Genomic DNA, 24,840 nt, shown 5'->3' on the forward strand with positions numbered 1-24,840 from the left:
CCCAGTGAGCAGATGATGCTCCCTACAGCTCTATGTTTGCCCCATTTCCTCTTGTTTCAATTTTTCTCCCTTGGTGGAGCTGGCAACGATTCACCTCATCCTTTGTGGCAGTTATCTAGGGTGGTACAATGTTCCAGGGTCCTCTGCACAACCTACCTCGATTCGCTAAAGGGAATAAGCCGGTCTCGTTGCCACAGTCGAGTCCGCCGCGACCTTTACAACAGAACCGGTCACTAAGTGTTTCGCCGGATTGTCGTTTCATTGCAATACCCAACCTATCAGGCTAGAGGAAGAAAGCTACAGCGAGGTGTATGCATCGTGCATTGCTCTCGATTTTCTGATAATGTAGACTTCGGAAACGTGAACACTATTACAGCAAATTGAATGATATGATACGCTCTTTCTACAAGTACAACTACTTTTTGTTGAACTTGTGGTCTCTACTGAAACGTTGCTAGTCGTTGCAACATAGGACACATCTAATTATAGAGCATAACTCAAGTAGCCCTAGGGCGTAGGCTCACCATTCTGTCATATAACTAGTGCTCTACCAATAAAATTATTTGTTTTCTTGAGTATTAGAGCATTACCAATGGCCCGTGGGCCACATGTCCTGAGGATATCTCAAATACATTCAATAGGGTGAACGATAATTCTCACGAAAAACCTAGCGCTTAAACGAGATGCCGTATGACTCAAGCAATTAAAGGGTTTCTGAAGTCTGGATGACCCATCGCCTGCACGCACTCCAAGTTGCGTGCGGAGTAAGACCACTCCAAGGTCACGGCTCGTTTTCAATCATCATTGGATCGGACCCTGTCGCTGAAGAGTAAAACATGCAGGGAAATACGTTTCATAAATTCCCCGAACCAATCAATCAGCATTTAGAACCAGAGAATGGCATTGTCTGACATCTTCAGGGATGCATCTTCTAAGCGCCGACACCTGCATCCCGCGACATGACGTTTAGTGTGGGAGGTGAGGGGGCAACCCCCAACGCCAAGTCAACGCCCTGTCGGCACTTCCTCCGACCCTGGACGTCGACCTGCATGAGAATGGTTATTCTTGGAGGTGGGGATATTATTGGTTCCAGTGTCGTTTGTCGGCGGTTAAATTCGTCAGATGATTGTATGCTTTTCCTGACGATTTGGCAGCATCGCATGCGGCTGCGTTTTGTGAAACTTGGTGAGACGTGCTGCAGACCTAGGATCGGGTAGCAAGGGAAGGGGAAGCGAATGGTGGATGGAAGACGGAAGGTACAGTAGTGCTCTGTGTGACGAGGGATGCCAATTTGTCTTGCTTAGCCGCTGGGCTCTGTGTATTGTGATCTGAGATCTGAGTTGGAGTGACGTTCCGCGGATGGGAGCATCCTGCGGTGTCTCAGTGTGTTGAGGGCTAGACGCCACTTGGGTTTCGGATCAATAGGCCATTGTCCATGGCGGATGACTCACAGTGCCAAGTGGGAGAGGGCCTCCTTTGTAGCAACTTGGCGATCGATCTCGTAAATTCCACGGACGGAACCACTCGAGTTGTCAACGCCAGAGCTCGTCGTACTAGGAAGTGTAACCCGGAGTACGAAGGATATTCTAAGGACAAGCAGTGTTTGTACAACAATGACAAATGTCACTCTATAATTTCATGCAGTTCCATCTTGCATACATAATCAGAGAACCCAAAAAGGGAGGATAACCATGAAGATGTGGTATCTAGCGCCCAATGCCGTGTATTCGAGATTTTGCTAACTCAAACCCGCCGTCGCCAGAAAATGTTGTTGTTAAATACAGGAGAACGAAAAATCAGGGTGTAAATACAAGGTCCAATCATGCGGAACGAAGTGCAAGTGGAAACGAATGGAAGCACACGTGAGCTGTACAACGTGCCATCCGAACCAGCGGATGGTGGATTGTTTACTCGGAGTACGCGTGGACGTGGCCGTGCAAGCGCCGGCGGGAGCGCTTCTCCTTGAGCATGCGAGATTTGATCTCGATTGCCTTGACGGTGAAGTCCTTGGTCTGGCCGGGGGTGCACTCGGTACCCATGGCCAGGGGCTGGACTGGAGTCCAAGCGCCGCTCGCGCAGCGCTGGAAGGAGGAGCCGCCGATGCAGTGCCAGACACCGTCCTCTGTGCAGGGTCCAGAGAGAGCTCCCTCAGTGGAAGTGGGAGGGGTGCTAGGTGCAGCGGTGGGTGCAGGAGCGACGGACTCGACGACCGATGAAGTGGGCATGACTGGGCTCGGTAGAGCAGTCAGGGTAGTGGGCACGGGAGCGGCAGTGAAGTCTGGAACGGGAGCACCAATTGTGAGGCCGACACTGACAGAGGAAGTGGGATCCTCCGTGGGAGCGGCAACCGGCGTGGAAGTCGTGGCAGGCTCAGTGGTAGCGGGCTCGGTAAGAGTGGGTTCAGGGGCGGAGCCGCCACCACTGCTGTAACCAGCATCGCCCCATGTTGGCTCACCCTCGTTGCAGACATTGTCACCCTCACCGATGAGGTTCACCTCGTTGAAAGACTCGACGTTACCGGGATTAGGGAAGCGGGGCGACTTGGTCTCCTTGGTCTTGCAGCCGTTGATGTTGGCGATGAACAGGGGAGGGAATTCCTCGCGCTTCTCCAGAGCAGAGACCTCGGATCTCTTCGTCGAACCACCAGTGATGGTGATAGGCGCACAGTTCATGTACATCTCGCGGTTTCCAATTCGGTTGAACCAAGTCCAGGCCAGTGTATATTGGCCATCGGCGAAGCTGTCGGGAATGGTGAACGAGGGGGAGAACGTGCTCTTCATGGCAGCGTTGTCACCAACGTTGGTCGCACCTTCATTGGGGTCCATGCATCCTCCCTCAATCGACTTGATGACGCTCCATTGGGTGTCCTTGGTAGGAGCACGATCCGAGGTGATACTGATTTGGCACGAACCACCACCATGGGTGGCACTACCCTGAAACGTTAAGGAGTGGGTCTGACCCTTTGCCAAGATATTCTCCTCGGTGACAGTGTAGTCGGTTTCCTTGCAAGGGAAGTTGCTTCCGTCTTCCAGGAGCGGGGAGTTATCCCACGACTTGAAGTTGTAGGGAACGGGGTCGACCAGAAGCATGTGGGCCCTGACAAGGGAGGCACCGAGCAAGGTAGCTGCAACGACGTTGGATTTGCCGAACATTGTGAAGGGATTTTGGACGATTTCGATGAATTCAAGGACAGTTGGACAGTTTTGAAAGAGTGGACAGTATCCTGATCGTACCAGACGTATCAGAATATATATATCGGATTGATGGGCACGAAGAAGTCAAGAGTGTCTGCATGTTCGTTAGTAAAGTCCGAGGTTAAGATGCAACTATATCATGCTGAAAGGAGCACACAAGTGTGTTGCCAAGGACGTCAAACTAGGCTGTACCTTAGTGCTAGAGCAGAAGGATAGATAGAATCCGCTGAGTATACAAGACAGAATCTCTTTGTTGCTTTTCGTGGTCCGGAAAGGAATGTCGGTGTATGCCACAGGCAGAAAACACCAAAAGTTTTGGAAAGGAATGTAACAGGACTAGCCTGTGCAACTGTCGAAAAAGTCTGGTTGAAAAGATCGAACCGGTCCAGCGTGATGGGAAGAGAGAGAGAAAGAGGTCACAGCATTGGCATTGAGGGGGGTCTTATATCAGGCAGTTCCCTACCACCACCACCACCTGGGCACACAGACCCAAACTCTAGCCGACGAAGGGGGCATCAAGTGGGGTGACGGGGAAAGTCGTGCGCCATCAGGGACCCTGAGGTGCATCGCGAATGGATGCGTTCCGCTTGCGATGAAACAACCCGTATCGCAGGTCCACCACGATCCATCGCCTCCAGTGCAGTAAAAGACAGAGGTTGAGGTTGCTATTCGACTCCTGTTGATACTCGCTAAGCTGCATTTGGTGCTAGACCGAATACCGAGATTCTCAACGGCCCACTGCTTGTGAAGAAACCCGACCAACCAGGAAAAGCCGATACCGTAATTACCCAGTAAAGTGCAGGGTTTCAGCACAAAATCCTCGGGTAAAGATGTACTGGCATGTATGACGAGTAGAAATTCTCCGCGTGGGATGCTTTGTCTCTCAGACTTGGCCTGTCGCACCATCCGACCCAAGGCTCCAAGTGCCTGGTTCAGCACCCTCTTTTTGCAACCATATTGGCTGGGGCAACGGCTGACATGTCACCAATCAGCTCCCTGGCATGCGCATTCAGGTCGAAATTCCCCTTGATTGAGGCGGGAAACTTTGGTCAAGACGCCTCGCATCTTGGAAGTCAGCTCCTCAGTTACATTCGGCAGGGACCACCGTCGAGGAATCATATCCTCGTCCCTGGTTGGATATATTATCTCGTATTAATCCTCATGAAGCGAGATTATCACATCTCTCAAGGTGATAAATCGCTGTTCTCCATGTCCGATGTTACGTGTATTCATCACATCTATTCCACAATGAGTACGAAGGTGAAATGAAAGGAGAGAAGGCTTGAGCAAGACAAAGGCAATCGCCTTGGGACATCACACCACTCATGGACTCGATCATCCTTCCAGCTTCAATCGGATTCCAGAAAGCAAATGCTCGAAGGATGCATCGCCGCCGACCGCCTCACGTGGGGCGGCTATCGTCAAAGAACTCAGCCACTGACATGATCATGCTTGCCGTGGGGTCTCATCAAGATGATCAATTTTTTCGGACTGGAGATCTGTTTCAGACTGGTGGGTTTTTCTGTCAATCATTTTTCTGGCGGAGAACTCCGTCTACTCCTACTACAACAGAAGCTTTACGTCCGAGAATTTTGACTCTCGCAAGAAATGTTCGGCCAACCGAGCGAGCGATCAGTTTCATCGCGTCCCCCGATATTTCTCTTACTCAATCCTAATTTCAGCCGACAAAGTGTGGCTGAATCGGTATCATTGACAGTCTGAGCCTCTTTCAGCGCAACGCGACTCGGCAAACTTCAGTGGCGAACGAGACCAGTCCACATGTACTTTTTACCGCCCTCGTATTTGGCAGGTACACCAATCATTAATCTGCACAAAGCACATTATCCTCATTTGCCCTGTCAAAGGAATAAGGTTGAGGTTGGGAGTCAAGGGCGGTAAATTCGAACCTTGTTCCTGACTCTCGAGATGTGCCTGACTTCCCCATTTCCACTGTTTTGCTCGCGACAACATCAAGGGTTGATCAATGAACCACGGTTCTGATGACGGTTCCGCATCCGATGATCCATGCCCAATTTTTGGAACCGGTTCGGTTACGCCCACGTTCCAATCTTCTCCCCTTCATATCATGTCCATCGGTTCTTTCAACTCCTTCAGCACCAAACCACCGGTAAGATTGCTCAAAAACGCGTTTCAAGATTTTCTTCGACAATCTTTTAAGAAGCTTCCAGGCATCGCTTGCAGTCTCAGTAGTGGGCCGCTCAAGAATAAGCGAACTCTATGGGGACTTGACGTTTCAGATAGAGGCATCCCCGCGTTGATGCGATGAGCGAGCCGGGAGCGAGACCTCACACTGACAGCCACGGAATTCGCTTGTGACATGTGCTTGGCAAGCAGAGCAGATAAGGTTTTTTCCCTCCTTTCTGCCCAGGGAAATTATGTCAAGCAAGCCATCACCATTATTGTTTATTTCCCCGTCAGTGAGCTCTCGCAACCAGTGCATGAGTGCCCGAGAATGCCCTGAACACTCTTTCATCATCAGCAAAATGGGCCGTGTGAGGCAGCCGACTGGTCCTCGCAATTCTTGACTTATGCCATGAGTCACAAATCGAAATTTGGGACTTTCGCTTCTCAAAGGAAGAGTCAGAAGTACGAGACTGCGCCTTCATCGGGTTGCAAGTTTGAGTTGCATGCGAAATCAAGGCTTCACTACTCTTTCGATTGAATCATATACTTGAAAGTATTATAGCCTTGGCAGTTTTAAGGCACCATGAGTCTAGAGGATCGGACTCGGACATGTGTCAACCACCTTGGCACACACAAAGTATCTACTCTACTATCTCAGAGAGTCAAAATCTAGATCTCCCGACTCGAGACTCGCGAGAGAATGAGACTTTATGGGATCCAGTATCCTAACCGAACAATGGTCCTGGAGTATCCAGCCATGACTCCACAATGCTCCGTATATGAGCGGCCAATCTCGCTTGCTTTCCCCGCCCGATACTACTCAGCACGCTTGCTTTATTTGAGCTTCAATTGAGCATCTTGGAGGTGGCATCGGAGTACCCAGGCACGGCCCCATATGAGCTCCCTGGCCAATCTCGCTTACCCTCGGTACCGATATTAGTATCGAGGTTGTCTACTTGAGCTTCATTAATTTGGACTAGCAACCTCAAATGAGGTCCTAAAGATTCCCACGGCTCCGCAGTGGTGATGAGAGTAAGTACTTTTCTGAGTGTGAATTCTACTCAGCCACTTAGGTAAGGCCGGGGAGTCCAGGTACGAGCTTCCTGCATGAGTGGGAAATAACTCATCTTCTCACGAAGCACGAGTTGCTGATCACAACGTGTGACAGGCGCCAGGCGTGTGTACCTGAGCGCTAGAAAAATTCATCTGAAGTTGGAGTCAGGCTTCTCCAAAAGGGCCCAACCCTGGCGCCACTTGGGCACCTTACTCACACACTGAGCAAGGATATGCATAGAATCTCTCTAGGTTGCCTGTACACCAACCCTCCCAAGCCTTTCCAAGCCGCGCATTGCTTGCAGGACAAGCATCATTCCATATAGGCGGTAGTTGCAACTCTCCAAGCCCTGAATGACACACTCACATCGGCTTGTCCGCGACTTGATCCTTATCCGTTGAATAAAAAAAGACCATTCGTTCTCCCAAAGCTGTCGGCTCAGATCCTTCGCTGGTTTGACTATGCGCTCTCCTCCAAGCAAAATGATCAAATTCAACTTGCGAATAATATCTTTTTCTCAGGGGTATTCCTTCAATACCATGACTTTCTTTGTCTGTACCAAAACACCCAGAATGCCAGAATCAAGTGCAGTCGCAAAAGTCGTAGCAGTTTTCGTCGCTGGGGGTTAAGCGCCGACTAGAGACGATCACCAACACGATCCGCTCCCGCAAGCGCACACCATTGGGCATCGCAAGTCCCTAACCGCCGCCGAGCCCTGCGAGATGTTAAAAATGGACCATATATGCAGGCTTGATCTGTTGGCCCGGCGGCTGTTGCACAGCATGGGGGCTACGCCGTCGGCGATTTAAGAGACGCAAACACCTCGCAGAAAATATGGGCTCCTCCCAAACACCGTTGATTGACGCCCGCTCCTATGGCTCGATACACAGAAGGAAGGCCATACCTGGCCACGTCACAAAGCTTCCGCCATGATCGGAGCGTCTCGTCAACAACGCTGCGGTCGGAAGCGCCCACGCAAACGGGCTTCTCCAACCAGGCGTCGGTCTCGGTCTCGGTGCGTGGTGGGTCGGGTAGGATGTTGAGGAAGCCGGCTGGATCTATTATTGCTCTCGTTTTTGAGATGTTTCTTTGTTTGGTGGCTCTATGCTTTATTGGTAGGATCCTGGAATATCTTGTCCACGCTGACGCTTGGGATACTGACCGCTTGTTTAGCACTCGCTCTCGTGGCGATTAGTATACGTGATAGGCCAACCGGCGATAGCCTGGGGTCAGCTATGGAGCAAGCGATGCGGCTGGTACATAGACCAGCAAACCCTCTCCTCGATGGACTTTACCTAATGGAGTATAGGGACCTACGATCTATCCTATCCTCTTCGCTGCTCTACTCTCACGCTCCCTCAAGAGCATCGGGCGATATTGTGCCCAACGATCCGTTCGGATGTCGGTGGGTCTCCCATAAGCGCTTTGAGATCTCACGTCGTATTGATAGGTGGTCCAGACCTTATGGGCTTTGATGAACACCAATGCTACCGCAGACCCCATCTTACACCTTACCAGCATGCCTGCGTCGATCCTCGTCTGGATGTTATTGGTGCTATGGGCCATGTCGCCGCTCGGAGGCCAAAGCACTATCCGCCTGATGTACGCCACTAATACGACTGATGTGAGCCACACGGAGTTACGGTACTGGGACAATGGCCCTTTGGGCAATATGTTTTTCTATGCAGGTATCATGGTTGGGAACGACGGCAGCTGGCCCACGTCGATGCGCGACATGTATGCCGCTAGCATGATGCAGAGCACGAATATCAAAGCCGGGCCGCTTGATCAATGGGGGAACGTGAAGATCCCGCGCATTGAAGCAGGAAATGCCTCAGCAGCCAGCGCCGATGGCTGGATGCCCGTCCCAGCCGCAAACAGTATCGACTCATTCACGTCCCTATTCGGCATGCCTATGGTTGGTCTCGCCGAAATCAAGCAGCAGGGAGATATCAACTTTACGATTGAGTCGACATACGTAGAGGTGTCCCATCCCACGACGTTCCAGCGAAACAGAACCCTAGACCAGCTGTATGGGATGACCCTAGAGTGTGTGGACTGCTATATGTCCCAAGGGCTCTCAGGGTTTTCGATCCGCGCACAGAGGTTTCTCGGGCTGCCCGTTCCTGAAAGAGAGAAGAAGCTCAATCCGAACACGGCGAATTATACGGACGCACGTACCCTGCGCTTCAACAACAGCGTCGAAATCTGGACCACAGTGACGACTTGCCAGGTGACCCAGCGAATGGTCGAAGCCCTAATCGAGTGCAAGGACGGGAACTGCGCCGCGACCAAAGTCCGGGAGTCAACCACGGACCACCGCGACAAGAACTACACCAGCTTCGACCTCTGGGCGTGGCTCGTTCTCCAGATGATCAGCGGAGCTAGCTCGCAGCAGCCCGCACGCGAAGTGAGCTGGGGCACGGCGCCAACGGGCCTCTTCCTCAACGACTCACGAGCATTCCCCATGCAATCAGGAATGGACTACTCCAAAACAGACGTAAACTTCACCGCCATTGACCCAGATGTCTTCTCAGCTAGAGTCTCCATCCTCCTGAACACAGGCCTCCAGGCGTTCATGGCTCCAACCGGCTTTGCAGGCGACCTGCCAACCAACTTTAGCTTATATGGCCCGCCACATATACCTGGCAACGGCCTACTAGCAGTCGCGAACCAATCTTCATACGATACAGGGCTTTACACAGCGTGGTACCCACCAAAGACCGTCGGAAGGCTAGTCAGTGACCTCGCGCCCTTCGTCGGCGCCTCGACAAACGCCACAGTGGCCCACTACACCGAGGTCTGGCGGCCCGACTACACCTGGGCGGCTATCCTCATCGTATCATCGGTCCTCTTATTCGGGGTTGGGGTCGCAGGAATCTGTGTCAGGTTAAAGACGTTGGCGCCGAATATGTTCGATCCCGTTGTTGGGCTGACCTACGGGAACCCGTACATGTCGTTGACGGGGAGGGACGACGATCCAATCGATGCAGACGAACGAGCTAGCATCATCCGCGACAAGACCGTCCAGTTAGGAGAGGTCGATGACTATAAGGGGGTTAAGGTTGTCTTTGGTGAGGCGAGCTATGTTACACCGCTGCGGTTGGGCGTGCCGTATCATTGAGCGTCGTCGATTCTTGGTCGCGAAGCGCCAGTCCTGGATTTGATCTGTGAGCGATAGCGATTCGTCTGTATGCTATTCGCGCTGTGCGTAGCATTGGACTTCTTAGGTTCTGTGGTGAAACGAATTGACCATTGGGACATGATGTGACATTTGAATCCTTCGCTACAGCTCCAAGCAACCGTAGCCAAGCGGTGACATTCCAGGAGCTATTCTAAAACAAGGATTCGGAGGAAGCTCAGCATAGCCGACTTACTCCTCCGTCTCCTGTGGCGATCATGTAACGTCGCGAGGAGGCCTGGCCCGGAACTCTGGAGCGTCTGAGTACTAGCGTGTTTGAGGTTTCTGTATACGAGGCATAGCCTCTGGGCGGGGGTTCGTCAGTGGAAAAATCGTGAAACAGGGACCATATTTTGAGCTTACTCCGGGATATTATATCAAGCTTTATTTGGAACGTAGCTTGGAATCTTGATTAGCATGTGAAAGTGTCAAAGATGCTGAGCTAGTGGCAGGCTCCGCCTCGATTTCTTCTCTCGCGATCTATGCGATTGAGTGTCAAGTGAAAAACTCAGGTATCTCGAGTCAACCTGGGGCATTTCTGAAATGGACACGCCATGATGGGGTATTTTGTCGGTGAACTGCTCTGTATATCGACGCAGAAAGAAGTAAAGAATCCGGACTCCATTCTATAGTGTCACCTCATCGTGTAGCGCTCTATAAGTCTATTCTTCCGTCTCTGGTAGTGAAGCTCGAGCTTCCCATTGGGGCGCGAGAACCCCTCATTCATCTCCTCTTGTTGATCGGCGCTGCGCGGAAGCCATCCCGATAGGCTCGTAGCCTGACGGTCTCAATGTCCGCAAGTCATGACATATCGATACACTCGACTTGCTGAGTCTCCATGCGATTGGCTATGCTGAAGCTTCGAGCGAGGATTGACCGAAGCTATCCGAACCACTCAGGGTCGCGAACTCAGCCTCGAATGTGCCGTCTTCTTAGACACCGGCAGTCACACCAGGGGCTAGAGTCTCTGGCCAAATCAATCAAACCCGTCCGACAATGACGGAGACCCCGGGCCGTGGTTACGGTCGTAGGTCGTATCGCTTGAACCATGCCATCTGCATCGCATCCGCCTTGCGAGTCACGGGGTGCGTTTCCCAGAACCAGCGATGTTCCGGTTTCCAGAGCTCACGCTCACGCTCATCTCTTTCCCTTCTTCTTCCCCTTTTCGCCCCCAGTATTCTCCTTCTCCTTCTCCCGGCCAAACCCACCTCTCACAAGGGCATCCCTCCCCACAGCATTAATGATGCGGAACCGATCCGGCCCCAAGTGAATCCCACCATACCATCTCGTCACGACCACAACAACATCCCACACATCCATCAACTGCATCAGATGCAAGAGACGCCCACCTGCCGCCGTCTCGCCGTCATCGTCGCAGTCCTGGATGATCATTTCGCCAGGCGTGTTATTGTTACCCTTCGATGTCGGTTTCTTTTGCTGCCGGATCCGCCACGCGCTGATATTATGCGTCGCGGACGCAACCTTCTTATCGCTCGCGAGCAGGTAATCTAAGTATGCCTGCGCCTGGTCCAAACTGGTAACGTGTGCAGCGCGACCGACGAAGACGGATTTCTTCTCTGTGACGACCTCGGAGAGGATCCAGTCGGGCGGGTGAGAGAGTCCGAAAGTCTCGTGGAGGGATAGGGCTGCGAGAGTCGTGTCAAGGGATGTTATATCGTCCTGTCCATGTCCACCGGAACTGTTCGCTGTAGCTGTCGTAGATGCATTCGTTGTACTTGTTGTATCCTCTGGATTCGCGCTCGCACTCGCGCTAGAGCCGCCAATGCTCAATTCTTCAAATGCTTCGGTCGCTTCGTTTATAACATCGAATAGGCACACGGCGCCCGGCTGGTATGTTCGTCCGAGGATATCTTCGAGGACATCGATAGCGATTTTCCCTTCCCCGCGCGCCGCCGTCGATGCGGTTCCGAGGATCTTTGGTGGCGTTTCCGGGTACGTAGGCTCAAAGGCGAGGAGGAAGGAGAGGTTCGGATGGTTCGGGATCTGCAGTTTAATTGCCGTCGCGGCTGATGTCGAGGAGGTCGAAGGCGAGGATGTGGATGAGGATGAGGAAGATATCGTGATCGTGTCGGGGTCGTAGATGGCGTTTATGGCTTCGACTTCGTCGGCCAGTTCAGAGTTGGCTATATTAAGTGCGGAGGGCATTTTGTTGCGTAGGATTGAGCCATGTATGAGGGGTGGATTGTGTGGTTTGCGAAAGAGGAGGTTTGCGTCGTGTGGTGATTGTGATTTGATTCTCCCCGCATTGCATAAAACTTCTTATGTATACAAAGATTTGATGACTAACGTGCATATCGCTTAACTAACTACGTATACCTCTGCTGTATGAGGCGAAAGATCGCAGACAGTTGGGCCATCATCTTTCTCTTGTGGCGTCTCGACTCTAAATCAGCAGGTTTTTGTCCTATGTTCGCGCCCTTCATTTCTCATGCGACAGCATTAGGACCTAGAGCATGCTGAGGTCTACAACATTAGCCCCCGGTTGATCTCTTGAAGATTTATATAGTGTCAATCTAGGCGGGAGTAATGGTAAGGGGCCATCAAGGTCCGGTCAATGCTATCTAGAGCACATAATAATTCCAACCGGTTACCACTTTCCAACCGACCAGTCCATCACCCGAACATGCCTTGAGCAGATTACAATCCACCCCCAGGTTCTTCCCACCCTCACGGCGGCCTAGATACTCGCCCACTCATCAGAGTTCGTCATGGGGCAATGTGTGAGGCTGGTAGCCTCGCCACACAGAATCAGGACCGCAATGTAATACCATCCATTATCGTCGAGGAGTCTTACAAGGCGCTCACGCAACGGGCGGTAGTCACGGTTCTCTGCCTTGGCCCCAATTTGAAGTTTTGCAGTTACCGGGTTCTGGGTATAGTCCTTGCTTTTGCCCATGTGACATAGTATTAAAAACATAACCTGGTACTCCTTACCACTCTCTGCGATCTCGTCCGATATCCTTTTCCATAAGTCCCAGAATCGATCGTCTGCGACCACCGGCGCGAACTCATGTGGCAAGAACACTTGCATACCTGCGATTTCGACGTTGATTTTGGGGAGATCCTGCCTGCGGATGTAGTGGAAAAGTTCTCTGGCCGTATCAAGCCATGTTGAATCAAGGTTTTTTTCCTCTCCGCAATCACCAAAAGTGTGAGAAACGGAGAATCTTCGTTGTCAACTTCCGATATCCTTCCACCGAACCGGAGGCTAGCGGGTGTTATACCGGCCGCCACAAGAATTCGTTCAACCTCGGCCTTTATGTCGGCGGCATCTTCAACGAGGCGCTGGTACTGGCTGTGGTGTTTGGCGAGCGGAATCCATAGGCAAGGGATGCGGCACATATATGGTCCGCCGACTCTGCGGTCCTCTTCGATGCACCCGTCGAATTGGTGGCCCGCACTATCTTCTTTGGATGAGCCCTTGTTCTGTCTTTCGCGACCGTCGGGAGAGTTTCTGCTGGGATACCAAACCCTGGGGCTGGCGTAGCACTCTTCGTAGCGGGACCCTGTGGAATACTCAGCATGTGCAATGTGGATATCTGTTGTGCCTGTGAGCCGCATTGGTTTCCGCCGCGTCAGATGTTTGATATCGCAATAGATATGTTTAGTGTCCATGTTCATTGTAACGTCCGTGGGAATCCCGCTTGGCAATATGAGGTGTAGAGATGGTCGAAGGAGGGAGTCCAGTCAAAAGAATGGAGTCGGAAGATGCAGATGAATATGAGAGCTTTCTGGTAAGAACGATTGAACGCGTCAAAGTAGTCTTTAGTGACAGTAGTTGAGCTATAATCAGATAAAACGTGAGAAGCTAAGTAATTGTTGTGTTGGGTATACAGTCGTGCGGGTTCCTTCAGGGAATTCAGGATGTGCCACCCTGCATGCTGTTGAGGAAGGCACGAACGGCCCCCGTGTTCTTGCTGAGGGTGATATCGGCCAGCCTCTCGACATCTGGGAGGCCGGGATAACCCAAGGCTTCTACGCCAAGTCCGATTAGCCTCGGGACTCTTGCAGCAAAGGTAACTTCTTCATCAAAGTCGCAGATAGTTTAGAGTAGAGAACTATACGACACGGGCTCAATACCAAATTCAGCACCCAATACCCAGAAAATTAGCAGCAGGACGTATCTGCAGCCGGTCCATCGCCTGCGCTAGACCATCCTCATCCTCAAGACCATCCAGATCCTTCCGCTGCCAAAACGCTCTAAACCCTTCAACCAACCGCTCGCTGACCGGCACCACGTCATCTTCAGGCATCGCCGCAAAGCAGAGACGAAGATACTGCCAGCCACGGCGCTGAGTTTCCTCCGTCGGCGAGAACATCGTGCCGGGTCCAAGCAGACAGAGGTACGGTTTGTGTGTAAAGTGCACCCACATGGCTTTGGCGAGCCGCTCTGGGGCATACTTCTGACGCAAGGGATGAGTGTTGTAGCGCACTTTGAGCCAGATAAACATGCCTCCGGTGGGCCAGGAAAAGTCGTACATTTGTACTTTATCCAAAACCTCCCAGGAGTCTTCTTCGTCGTTAGTGAGCGACGACTCGCCGGTGTGTTTCCCTGCATCAACCGTGGTATATTGGCCCTCCTCTAGACGAATGCACATCTGCTGCATCCGATGTTCGTATCCGGCGCGGAGACCCTCCAGCCATCGGACCCAGCCGTCCATCTGCCAACCTTCTTTCGGAGTCTTCTCTTTGCTACGAGAACTGACCGACTCGTCATCTACCTGCTGGCCGAGGATCAAGTCCGCAACCATTGCCTGTACAAACCCGGAGGGTTGTTGGGTGGATGTCTCTATGATGCGTGAGATTCTTTCAATCACCGCCGGCTGCGCTGTGATCCAGCCGAGGCGACAGCCAGGAGCAATGGTCTTGGAGAAAGTGTCCAAACGGACAACGCGGCCGTCTGTGTCGATGGACAGGTACGAGGGCACGAGCGAATCGAGGAACTCGTATCCGGAAGATTTTCCTCCTGCATTATAGTTCCGTTTCGCGAGACTGTTCTTGACGATCACCGTGTTCCGGTACTGTGCCTGCATCTCTTGTGCTGATGGGTACTGCAGGTTCCAGTAAGGATCGTCCTCGACGATGATCACATCGAATTTTTGACAGATCGCATAGATCTCTTTGCGACGCTCAACTGACAGCGTACCGCCGGTTGGGTTTTGTCCGATACTGTGTCGAAGCGAACTGTTAGCTGCTGAGGCTCCTTCCCAAAAGCCCGTTAGCCTTACGTTATAGTATACATCAAGTGCGGGCGACGGCCTTTGCGGTGGTCCCAGTTTTGCAAAACATCCAACAATCCGCCGGGGCCATATGGGAGCATGCCCTCTGCATCGATAGCCACCGGTGCAACGTTGAGTCCTCTCGGCTGAATGGTCTGTATCGCATTCATATACACAAATTCCTCGCAAAGAACACCCTGGCGCAAGTGTACCCAGTCGCGATCGGGATTCCATGTGTTTGTGAATGTCTCGATGGCCTTGGCGAACCCATCTGTTGACCCGGCGCTCAAAATAGTGGCTGGACCGTCGGCGTACGGGACGTTCGGATGAAGATGCTCGCGAACGAATTGGTTGACGAACGTCGCGAGGGGAGGTATTCCTTCAACGGTGCCATATTGTAGAGCTGTTGTGATATCTATCTTCTTCGGTGTGGCGCTCGGAGACTCTTTAGGGATGGTCAAGCGATCGGACGGATGAGGCTCTTTGGTCTTTCTTCCACCTGGAACAGTCGGGAATCGTTGTGAATGAGCGGCAGACGCTTCTAGGGTGTCATACGGAAAATAGGAGGCGTTTGGCAGTCCTGGAGAGTTTTCAAGAGTCAGAATGTCGAGCAGCTCGTGTGAGTTGCGAAGTGATGAGCCATACCGCCAGCCAGATTCGCAATGCCCGGAATTTGAAAGTACTTGTAAAAGCCCTTGACAGCACTAGGAGCGCGCTGCTTGGTTGTATAGCTAAAGTGATGGGACAAGTCCAAAGGAGGTGACAGCGACGCCATGATGGTTGATGGTGTGGTTGATGTTTCCAGAGCACATCTGGGGTTCAACAGTGGCCATGATGTGCCCATGAGTTAAATGAGACCATTATCTCCAAGCTGCTTGATAAGCAACTGGACCCAGCGGTCGCTTTGATCTCCACAGCCAATGGAGGCGATCCGCTGGAGGTTCGCCCAACATCCTTGGTTCGTCGCTATACCTATAGAGGGCAAGCCGGAGATAACGGATCTTGGGTTCTTTCCCCGGATATCAAGGATGGGACGTTGACGGCGCTGTAGGCCGGTTTAGAAAGAGAACTGATGTCTCGGATCAGTATGGAGACAGCTGCTGGATAGCCGTTGAAACGGTTGGGTCTTCCGTACTCCGTACTTTGTCTAATCGAAGCAGCAACTTGAGAGAAGATCCCCCACGCGAGTTGGAGCCGAGTGCTCGCCCACTCTCCTGCATATCCAAGCCAGCACGCCAACTCTATAATTTCAGGCACGCTTCAAAAACTGGGAAAATCCATGTTTTCTTCTTCGCGTTATTGGAACGTCAGGATCGGCCTCTTCGCGGACCGCTGGACAACCTGAACACGCCGACCAGGCACTGCCGATGACATAATCGCCAGTGATTGGCGCCAGCCTCCGCGCTGAGTGTCGAGCCCGCCTCGCCGTCATCTTCGCTTCTTCTCTCCTCCAACACCTCGCTCATTCATCCTCCCTTCGCTATCTTTATCCGTTCTACCATCGCTATCCGGTTTCGCGAGTCCGTATTGATTGCGCCGCTTCCGCCGCTAAGACCGACCCTTCCGCTGGTTGTGAGGGTCTGTTCTAGACCACTTCCGACAATCCCGCCACCTCTTGGCTATCGTTATCTAGACCGATCGTTTTCCAACGCTCTCTCATCGCCGCTCGACCGATTTCCCTATAACATATCTAAGAATGTTTGGAGATGGGCGCGAGGACGGTTCTCGGTCCTATATACCTCCTTCGGTAGAGGTCGACGACCAATTTGACGATCCCGACGGTGCCGACAACCTACTGCCCCGCGATGTTGACACTGGCAACACAATCCTCCCCGTCTGGTTACGGGAGTCCTCCAAGTCGTTCCGCTACAGATGGGTTCCTCTACCGATTCGAAAAGCTGCTCGCGCGACAGCCAACTTCATCAAAGGCCCGGACCCGCCGAACCCTCTCTTATTGACGCCATTGATACCCCAAATACAAGAATTGCCGGTCCGGTACCTGAACAAATTCTTCCCGAAGCGCAAATACAAGATCTCGCTCCTCTTACTCCTCTACCTTGCGTGGTTTCTGCCGTGGACGATACTTTTCCTACACTCCCGGTCTGCGGGGTATATTGCTGGCTATGGTCGACCGCGGACGTTGTCGTGCTCGACGAGTTTCTGGTAAGTCGAGTTCGGAAACTGCATTCGATCAAGCTAACGAGAAATGTTAGGGCCCATGGAAATAGATGCGGACTCAATGGAAACGACTGCCGTCCATTCACAGCCGCCTCGATGGCCTTCCGATGCCCTGCGAACTGTCGAGACGCGAAGATGCTTGAGCCATACACAGTTGGAAATGAAACAATCAGCTACAGAGGGCTTGTGATCGGTGGTCCGGAGCCAGGATCAGATGACCCGGGCATTTACCGGGCCGACAGCTTCATCTGTCAATCCGCTCTTCACGCTGGGGTCATTGATAACGACGGTGGCTGTGGCGTCGTCCGCCTTGAAGGAGCAGTGCACTCCTTCCACGCTTCAAAGAAGAATGGTATCAGCTCTCTTGGGTTCCCATCGACGTTTCCTAAATCTTTTAGCTTCGTCGAGCCTTCATCGGATGCGACGTGCCCGCAAGATCCCCGATGGCCGCTGCTGAGCATCACCATTGCTGCGTTGGTTGTGCTATGGCTTTTCTGCACCTCGCCTGCGGTGCTCTTCTTCAGCACATTTTTCATGGTTTTTAGCCAGATTGGATTGGTATCCGATCCTCCTCCTAAGGCTCAGGTAGCCGATCTGCTCTCTGTGTTCCTGTCGCGGCTTCTTCCAGCCTCGTTCGTTGCCTATGTCCTGTACAGGTACTGCGCGCGACCGCTCCTGAGCCCGTTATCTCCGCCCATATATCAGCTCAGCAAGACTTTCCTCTTCTTGCCGCCTTTGTTCTTTGCCGCATTGAACAACTACACTTTCGCACGATTGATTCCTCTTGAACGTCTCACACCTCATGATATTCAACAACAACCCGGCGCAAAGCTGGCACTAGCTCTGGTGATCCCGACCATAATCTGCATTGTTGTGACTCAGGCCAACCAAATCCGCTTGGGTGGATTGATGCCTCACTATCTCAAGGTCTACGGAACGATGGCGCTGATTCTCCTGATTCTGCTCGTCCTTCCCGGACTCCGCCTTCGCATCCATCACTACATCCTTGCGATCGTCCTAATGTACGGCACTGCGTTCCCGACTCGCCCGTCGCTCCTCTACCAGGGCTTACTTCTCGGCCTCTTCATCAACGGCATCGCTAGATGGGGTTTCGCCTCAATAATCGAAACGCCTGCCGCACTGGGTGAACAACCGGGCGGATCAAACGGATGGTGGGGAAGCACATCGCCTCACATCAACGACTCCTCCGTCTCCGTCTCTCTCCCGGACAAACACTCCGACGAACCCTACCACGGCAATGGCAACATCACATTTACCCTCTGGGAGCGCGAGCGCATGGAGAAGCTCGGCGTAGACGGCGTATCAGTCCTAGTCAACGACGTCGAGCGCTGGCGCGGCTACCTGGACGAGGATCCCCGGGGTGAATTTACCTGGCACCGCCACGGGCACTCGGGTCTAGAGCTCCAACACGCATCCTTCATCAACGAAGACTTTGCCTCGCCCGTTCCCCTAGACCTCGAGGAAGACTTCAAGAAAGACGTCAGTGGAGAACGGGAGCAAGACTTCTCCGCGTTATGGCTTGACCGCGACGACGACGACAAGCCCGAAACGCTCTTCTTCCGCTTTGCGTTCCTGCGCGGCGCCGAAGCAGGCACGTACGGCGGCCCGGGCATCTGGTTCGACAACGGCGACTGGGTTTCGCCGCCGGAGCCGAAAAACTAGAGGGCGCTCTCCTTGTCCTTTTCCTCTATCTCTTTGCCTTTGCATTACCTGTGCTTGGGGGCGGAGCCGGAGACGAAGAAGGACATGAATTTTCTGTAGTTGTACTAGAACGACACGTACCAGTTGGCCTACACCTGGCCGTGGCTGTGATTCGGCTTGGGGTTGGGGCCGGGATGGTGGTGGCTACCTTCGGTATCTTACGTGTGATATGGTGTTGTGCGATTGGTTCGGTTTTCTCATATAATGAATTATGAATGGAATACGATTTCATCTACGATAGATCTTAGATCCAAACACGTCTAGCTCGCGCCGTGGGCAACTTTGCGAGAGCCCAGGTACCGAGTGAGATTGCCTCCGCCTCCAATCTTACGATGGACTTGTCCTGCTTAGCCCTCCCCAGAAAGTCTCCTTAGACAAATCTACGTAATAGCTTCTCTGAAAACGTATCCATAACTCCAATATTCAGATCTAAGTAGAAAGGGGGAATCATATACAAGGTAAACGAGTCGAAATGAGGATGCGACACCAGTACGCATCCACGCATACATTGGCTATATGTAAAACCAAGACCGCGTGAAAACCTTGCCCTTTCGTATCTCTCCCCATCAAGGGAAGCCCGATAGAAGGCAAGGGCGAGAGGATCGAGATCCTATCCTACTGCAAGTAGTTGTGTGTCATGTCATGCTTTCTGGTCCCCTGCCCCTCCCTCGAGACGAGGACAAAGGCGGGTAGATAAGTCGAGTTATGCATGTACATGGGAAACGGAACGGAAGGTGTGTGAGGTAAGAGAGAAAAGGGTATTGACAGGAGAGGGAGATCAGGTCAGGTAGAAAAAAAAGTGTAAGTGGTAGCTATCAAAAGTATATTCGAGAAGTGAAATCAAAAGGATCGGACCACAGCTGGGAGGGTGGAAACGAGTGTGGGAGGGGCCGGTCGAAGTGGTTGAAAATAAATGCAAAAGGTAGGTACAGATCGCAGGCGATACGGTGGCTTCCATCCGAGGCATAGGCGTTCATTTCTGAACGCCTACCATAGGCTCATAAGGTCGTACCCGATCTCCTGTCTAGTGCGCGTGGTGGCCGTGCTGGTGACGCTTGTGAGCCTTAAGGTGGTCGTGGTGATCACGCTTGGCGGGAGCTTCAGCCGGCGGCTCGGTGGGAATAGTCACAACGGTATCGACAGTGCGTGTGACCGTTTTGTAGGCAGTGGAGAGAATCTCGACGACACCGGTCTCGGTCTTCACAGGGATGTCGTTCTCATCCACCATAACGACAATCTGCTGTTCCACCCAGACAATCTCTTGAGTGACGGTGCTCTTAACATAAGATGTCGTGGGAGTTGGAGTCCAGGTCGAAGTAGAGGTCGTTGATGTCGTAGTGGGAGGTGGTGGAGGCTGGGTGGTCGAAGTGGTTGTAGAAGTAGACTCAGTCTTGGATTCGGCAGCATGGATGTTGCCGGCGACGGCTCCAAGGTCAATGGAGACGCTCAACCCTAGGTCGGCATCATTGGTAGGCTTGGGCGTGGCGCTAGTCGTGCTTGGTTGGTTGCCGTTAGCGTATTGGATAGGGAAGGCATACTCCGGTCCCCATTCAACAACAATGTCGTTGGGGAATCCACCCTTTATCGTGGTGAGGTCTTCGTCTTTCAGGATGCTGGGGATGTCGAAGGAGCAGAGGCCCTGCTCAAGCTCGCTTTGAAGTTCAAAAACAGGGCAGTCTTCGACCTGGCCAGATGGGTTCGTGCAGGTCTTGACAGCTTCCTCCAGAACACCAGACTCCCAACCGTGCATAAAGTCACCGTGGTAGCCGAATCCGGTAGGGTCACCAGTGGACAGGGCAAAGTAACCGTTGCGGTCCTTGAAGGCATAGGTGTTCCAGATGGTCTCGAAGAAGATGGAAACAACACGAGTTTCGAAGCCCTCCGGGCAAGTACCATCCATGACTAGCGATGGGTAGGCCATGTGCGACTTGTGGTCATCCGAGTCCACATCCTTGCCGTTCCAGCACGAGGGGAACATCAGTTCGAATCGAACACCGTCCGTGCAGTGTTCGTCCAGGTAGGACTTCTCGGGCAAGAAGTGACGGCCGAGAGATGGTTCGGCTGTGGCAGCGTAGTTCAAGCAGTTGAACCCCAATGCCTTCTGGGCAAGGGCGGCCTGGCTACCTTGGTCACCAGTCCACTCGGACTTTGGTGGATCGGGGACGGGCCAAGTGAAGTTCCTCTGGAATGGGTCGCCGGCAATCATGCGGAAGTTATCAGGGAACGCCTGGACATCATCTCCATACAAAAGGTAGTATCTAGATGCATATGTCAGTTAGTCATTATTTGCTAAATTGGAGAACTCTCATCACGCACGCAAGCAGGCCTCCAACTTCGTCGACCAGTTCAGAGTCTCCCGTATCTTCGTCAACGAAGTACAGAGCAGGAGCCCAGTACGCCGATTTGTCCTGCTTGACGGCGCAAGATGTGCAGCTTCCTCCGAGAAGGGAATTCATATCCGCTTCCATGCCAAAGCCTAGCGTTGGTTTCAGTGAGCGGGGTTCGAACATTACTTCAAGGAGCCAACAAACCATTCGATCCGTGGACGGTGTGGACGTGGTACGAGGGCTCGCCGGGGCTCACAAGAGGATCCATCCGGGCGAGACCACTTCGTCCACGGCAAGGAAGACGCCAGAAGGCATCCGCTACGCCTGAAAAGGCGGCCAAAAAAGCTACCACGCTGGTATCAAACCGCATGTTGGTAGGCATAGTGGTGACAGTCGATATAGAGCGAAGGAGCGACAAGGGTTGGTTTAAAGGAGTGAAAAGTGTTCGACGGTGCGTCTTTACGACTCAGTCGCGCTGCAAGCTAATACCCTCGGGCGATGGTTAGATTCAACTCAATTCAGCATAGCGAGAAACATCATCAAGACGTATTGCATTCAGCGTGAAGAACAAAGGGTTTCGAAAGTCGGCGCCGTCGAGGTGTGTCGTGTGTCGTGTCGTTTGTCAAGTCGAGTAGGAGGTAGATGCGGCAGACGAGTATAACAATAACAAAGGAAAACAACAAAGGAAACCAGAAGCGGTGCACATTCTCTCCTTGAATCGTAAACAGGAACATTGGCCAGGGACAAGGTGTAGTGGCCAATAGGAGTGAACTCTGAAGCGCAAAGCCAATGCAAGTGGCTGGTGGGCTGCGTGCAAGGGAGGCTCCCTTGCAGGGGGGAATGGAGTCTGTGACCCTGCAGCGCCACGAGGAGAGAGCGATTGGGACGCAGGCACCTTCAAGTGCGTCAGGGGATAAAGCGAATGGTTCGAGAAAATGGAAGAAGGGGCGATGAAAGACCACAGAACCTCTGAAGACGTGCAAATGCTGAGAAAACTGAAAAATATTGACGTACCTAGTGGTGACTGTAGGAAGCCAGCTGGAGTGGGATGCGACCTACAATGAGGGATCAGTGTTAGGAATCCAGGGCACTTCAGCGCCGATAACACTTTTCTCGATCGGACATACCTGGAGTGTGAAAACAGGCCACACCCTTCGCGAACAGCAACAACAGCAATAACGTGAGTTAAAGAGAGACTGGAAGGCAGAAAAGCGACGGGAAATGGAGAAGAAGTTGAAGCAGAAACAGAAGCAGATGAAAAGGAGCGGAAGACGAGACTAAGCGCCGTCTGATAGTGTTGGAAACGGGGAAGGAGGGAGGGACAAGAGAAAGATCAAACGGTTCTCATACAACCAAGCGGGCGACGCGATTACTTTTACAAGGGGACCCAATCACCTGGCAGTTACCATTATTTCGCTTCGATACCTTCTTCACCTTACAATCTCCTCTCTCTCTCGCTCCCCCCGCCTTGGCCGCTTGACCAGCGCGCCTGCTAAGAGCCTAACAAGCTCACTATTGATTTTATTTCTTGTCAATCATCCGTCCCAAACTCTGCAGAGCAGATCCGAATCTCTCGAGGCTCCTCCTGTGACGATGCGCACAAGGCAAGGAGCGGTGTCTGTCTGCCCGGCCCCGGCTGCCATCTTGAAAACACTCGAATCTGACAAGATAGAGCCGCTTGCGATCCAATAGCCAAGCGCCACTGAGCTCACGATGCGGGGTCCTGCTGGCACTGCATTCGATTAATCTCCGTCGAAATCACAGGATCGCCGCCAGGGGCGCCTCAACTCTGGCATATTGAACCTCTTGGAAGCAGCCCTCGTGCAACAGAAAAATCGAGAAGACAAACGAGTTCTTGCTCTCATTTCGCAAAAGAGGCCAAGAGAGGCAGTGCCTTCGTTCACATCCCCACTGTGGTCCACCAAGAAATTGGCCTGATCTCCAGGGGAAGCCAACTTATCCATGGAACGGCGCTCCTCTGGAAGTTAAGAATTCCAGGAGGCAGGGGGCCACAGGGTTCGGGTGGATGAACCTGAAACAGGAACCGGGCGAATCACGTTTGTCCCCCGACCAATCCCTGACGAGGGAGGAAAAGAAAGCACAAGGAGTCGACCACTTGAAACGGCGGACTGGGGCCAAAACGTCATCGCTCTGCATCGAAGAACGCGCCTCGCAGCCGCCTCGCAGGTCGGAATGAGATGCGAATATCGTACATTTATGGTCAGGAAGGTCTTCGTTGCTTGATTCCAGGTGGCCTCTGTCTCTTTGCAACTCTTGTCGTCTTGTTGTTCTAACGTGCTGGTTCCCATAGAAGCCCCGCAAGCGTGTCAGCGACCGATAACACGGAGGATATCCCACGCGAACTGTGGACCGGCAGAATATGTATGCTTCGAGGGACGCCGTCAGGCCTAACAAAGAAGCCAGCAATGGAATCGCACTCGATGAAGCGAGTCAATCCGTCGCATCAATGATCAGACATCTCTCCAGCAAGATGAAACCTTTGTGCGACACAAGTATACTCCGAGAGCAAGGAATAATTTGGTCGCCACTCATCCCACGTTCTCCAAGTCTTCAACCTCTTCAGGAGATGCGGGAACGGGATGGACCATCATGAATCTGTCATCTCTCCTTCAGACTTTTCGAGGTCCAAGTTGTCTTCTCGCCGGAATAATATCCAGTTCTTCGCGAGAGCAGGCTTTCTTCCCCATGACAGGACAATCTTGCGAGTTTCCAGAAGCTGGTTTGAAGATCATGGCTGTTGATCCCAATCTTCAACCCTTGAATACAGAAGCTTAAGCCGACAAAGTCGCAGGGGAAAGCAACCTCATTTGTCGCCATGGACAGACTCGTGGCCTTCCTGCCCGCTCTGCCCCTATTTGCGCTGATCCCTTTTCCGTCCCGAAATGCGGCATAAGTTGTACGTAGGAGGAGAACCATGTCCGGCTTCGAGACAAAGCCCGAAGCACGGCCATGCCAGGGACTCGAGAACCAGACTGTCAACGGAATTGCAAGTTCCCGTTCGTGAATTCTTCAGGTCTCGCAAGAACAGTCCGGGGTCCAAGATCGTTTCATCTATTCTTGATCTTGACTCTGCCTCCGGGTGTATGAGGGTGAAACAAGTGCGGATTCTTATCTTGAGTCAGTTGCAAGTCGCCGATCTACGATTACAAGTCGACCAGTTCTGAATCCCGAGTCTTATCACTAAAATGAGGTAAGTGGCTTCTTGTAGATAAGCACTATCGCGATAGACTTTTTGAGCCGCCATGTGGCATGCAAGTTAGAGAATCGCGCTGCGAAGTTGGAGCCTACTTGTCGACTTTACTATGTAAACATGGTACCTCGACATTGTGATAGTGCGGTTAAATGTGTCGCTCAATGTAAGCTTCGTCTTTCCTGCATATTTTCCATGATCATAGGCAACCTCCGCAGGACCACCTCTTGAGGAAAATCTGCCAAAAAAGACTGCGTTAGAGGGGGTTCGAACCCAGACTGAACCCAAGGAAGATAAAAAGAAAAGAAAATGTCTCATTAATCAGAGACCAGTCGGCCAACGAAGGATCAACATAAAAAAATTCAGCCCTTTTATGATTGAGGACCCTCAATCATAAATTCAACCTGGGACAACACAACAGACAAGCTTTTGCGCTACATCACTGGGAAGTGACAATTTGAGTCTAAATGCATAGCTGAATTTCTCTTTTCGTATGTGACTTCTCCTATACGTGGAATAAACCAATGAATCATCCGTCGATTGATTGTTCCGAGGAGTGAGTTGTGTAGAATCCGGTACTTGCAGGGA

General features: G+C 52.3%; 9 protein-coding genes across 9 annotated transcripts; 3 read left to right on the forward strand and 6 right to left on the reverse strand.

Annotated features, from left to right (window-relative positions):
* Positions 1-1,785: 1,785 nt before the first annotated feature.
* On the reverse strand, positions 1,786-3,451 carry BJX68DRAFT_129345 (lytic polysaccharide monooxygenase AA11 family protein). The gene is made up of 2 exons (XM_071036269.1): positions 3,387-3,451; positions 1,786-3,288 (listed from the first exon to the last, which is right to left on the reverse strand). Exon 2 carries the CDS (start codon positions 3,150-3,152, stop codon positions 1,908-1,910), a length of 1,245 nt encoding a protein of 414 aa, XP_070896991.1. The 5' UTR covers positions 3,153-3,288; positions 3,387-3,451; the 3' UTR covers positions 1,786-1,907.
* A 984-nt stretch (positions 3,452-4,435) lies between these two features.
* BJX68DRAFT_129360 (uncharacterized protein) lies at positions 4,436-4,949 on the forward strand. Its single transcript, XM_071036270.1, has 2 exons — positions 4,436-4,706; positions 4,801-4,949. Exons 1-2 carry the CDS (start codon positions 4,520-4,522, stop codon positions 4,914-4,916), a joined length of 303 nt encoding a protein of 100 aa, XP_070896992.1. The 5' UTR covers positions 4,436-4,519; the 3' UTR covers positions 4,917-4,949.
* Positions 4,950-7,145: 2,196 nt separating this feature from the next.
* BJX68DRAFT_129397 (uncharacterized protein) lies at positions 7,146-9,965 on the forward strand. The gene is made up of 4 exons (XM_071036273.1): positions 7,146-7,508; positions 7,567-7,649; positions 7,703-7,798; positions 7,853-9,965. The coding sequence occupies exons 1-4, from the start codon at positions 7,268-7,270 to the stop codon at positions 9,515-9,517; spliced, it is 2,085 nt and encodes a 694-aa protein (XP_070896993.1). The 5' UTR covers positions 7,146-7,267; the 3' UTR covers positions 9,518-9,965.
* A 677-nt stretch (positions 9,966-10,642) lies between these two features.
* On the reverse strand, positions 10,643-11,797 carry BJX68DRAFT_129386 (IMPACT family protein). Its single transcript, XM_071036271.1, has one exon. It carries the CDS (start codon positions 11,738-11,740, stop codon positions 10,712-10,714), a length of 1,029 nt encoding a protein of 342 aa, XP_070896994.1. The 5' UTR covers positions 11,741-11,797; the 3' UTR covers positions 10,643-10,711.
* Positions 11,798-12,272: 475 nt separating this feature from the next.
* On the reverse strand, positions 12,273-13,216 carry BJX68DRAFT_268921 (uncharacterized protein; the record flags this gene model as incomplete). The annotated part of the gene is made up of 2 exons (XM_071046218.1): positions 12,273-12,687; positions 12,756-13,216. The coding sequence occupies 2 exons, from the start codon at positions 13,214-13,216 to the stop codon at positions 12,273-12,275; spliced, it is 876 nt and encodes a 291-aa protein (XP_070896995.1).
* Positions 13,217-13,346: 130 nt separating this feature from the next.
* BJX68DRAFT_241476 (putative aromatic amino acid aminotransferase) lies at positions 13,347-15,706 on the reverse strand. The gene is made up of 3 exons (XM_071040844.1): positions 15,460-15,706; positions 14,824-15,394; positions 13,347-14,764 (listed from the first exon to the last, which is right to left on the reverse strand). The coding sequence occupies exons 1-3, from the start codon at positions 15,656-15,658 to the stop codon at positions 13,681-13,683; spliced, it is 1,854 nt and encodes a 617-aa protein (XP_070896996.1). The 5' UTR covers positions 15,659-15,706; the 3' UTR covers positions 13,347-13,680.
* A 475-nt stretch (positions 15,707-16,181) lies between these two features.
* Positions 16,182-18,956, forward strand: BJX68DRAFT_241479 (LCCL domain-containing protein). The gene is made up of 2 exons (XM_071040845.1): positions 16,182-16,977; positions 17,028-18,956. Exons 1-2 carry the CDS (start codon positions 16,511-16,513, stop codon positions 18,673-18,675), a joined length of 2,115 nt encoding a protein of 704 aa, XP_070896997.1. The 5' UTR covers positions 16,182-16,510; the 3' UTR covers positions 18,676-18,956.
* Positions 18,957-19,738: 782 nt separating this feature from the next.
* BJX68DRAFT_268924 (DUF1996 domain-containing protein) lies at positions 19,739-21,423 on the reverse strand (the record flags this gene model as incomplete). Its single annotated transcript, XM_071046219.1, has 3 exons — positions 19,739-20,972; positions 21,031-21,190; positions 21,246-21,423. The coding sequence occupies 3 exons, from the start codon at positions 21,421-21,423 to the stop codon at positions 19,739-19,741; spliced, it is 1,572 nt and encodes a 523-aa protein (XP_070896998.1).
* Positions 21,424-21,616: 193 nt separating this feature from the next.
* Positions 21,617-21,941, reverse strand: BJX68DRAFT_241482 (uncharacterized protein; the record flags this gene model as incomplete). The annotated part of the gene is made up of 1 exon (XM_071040846.1): positions 21,617-21,941. A coding segment is annotated over one exon (273 nt), but the record flags the coding sequence as incomplete, so codon positions are not given.
* Positions 21,942-24,840: the final 2,899 nt, after the last annotated feature.

Source organism: Aspergillus pseudodeflectus (genome assembly GCF_044049435.1).
Source record: "Aspergillus pseudodeflectus strain CBS 756.74 chromosome Unknown BJX68scaffold_34, whole genome shotgun sequence".
NCBI lineage: Eukaryota > Fungi > Ascomycota > Eurotiomycetes > Eurotiales > Aspergillaceae > Aspergillus > Aspergillus pseudodeflectus.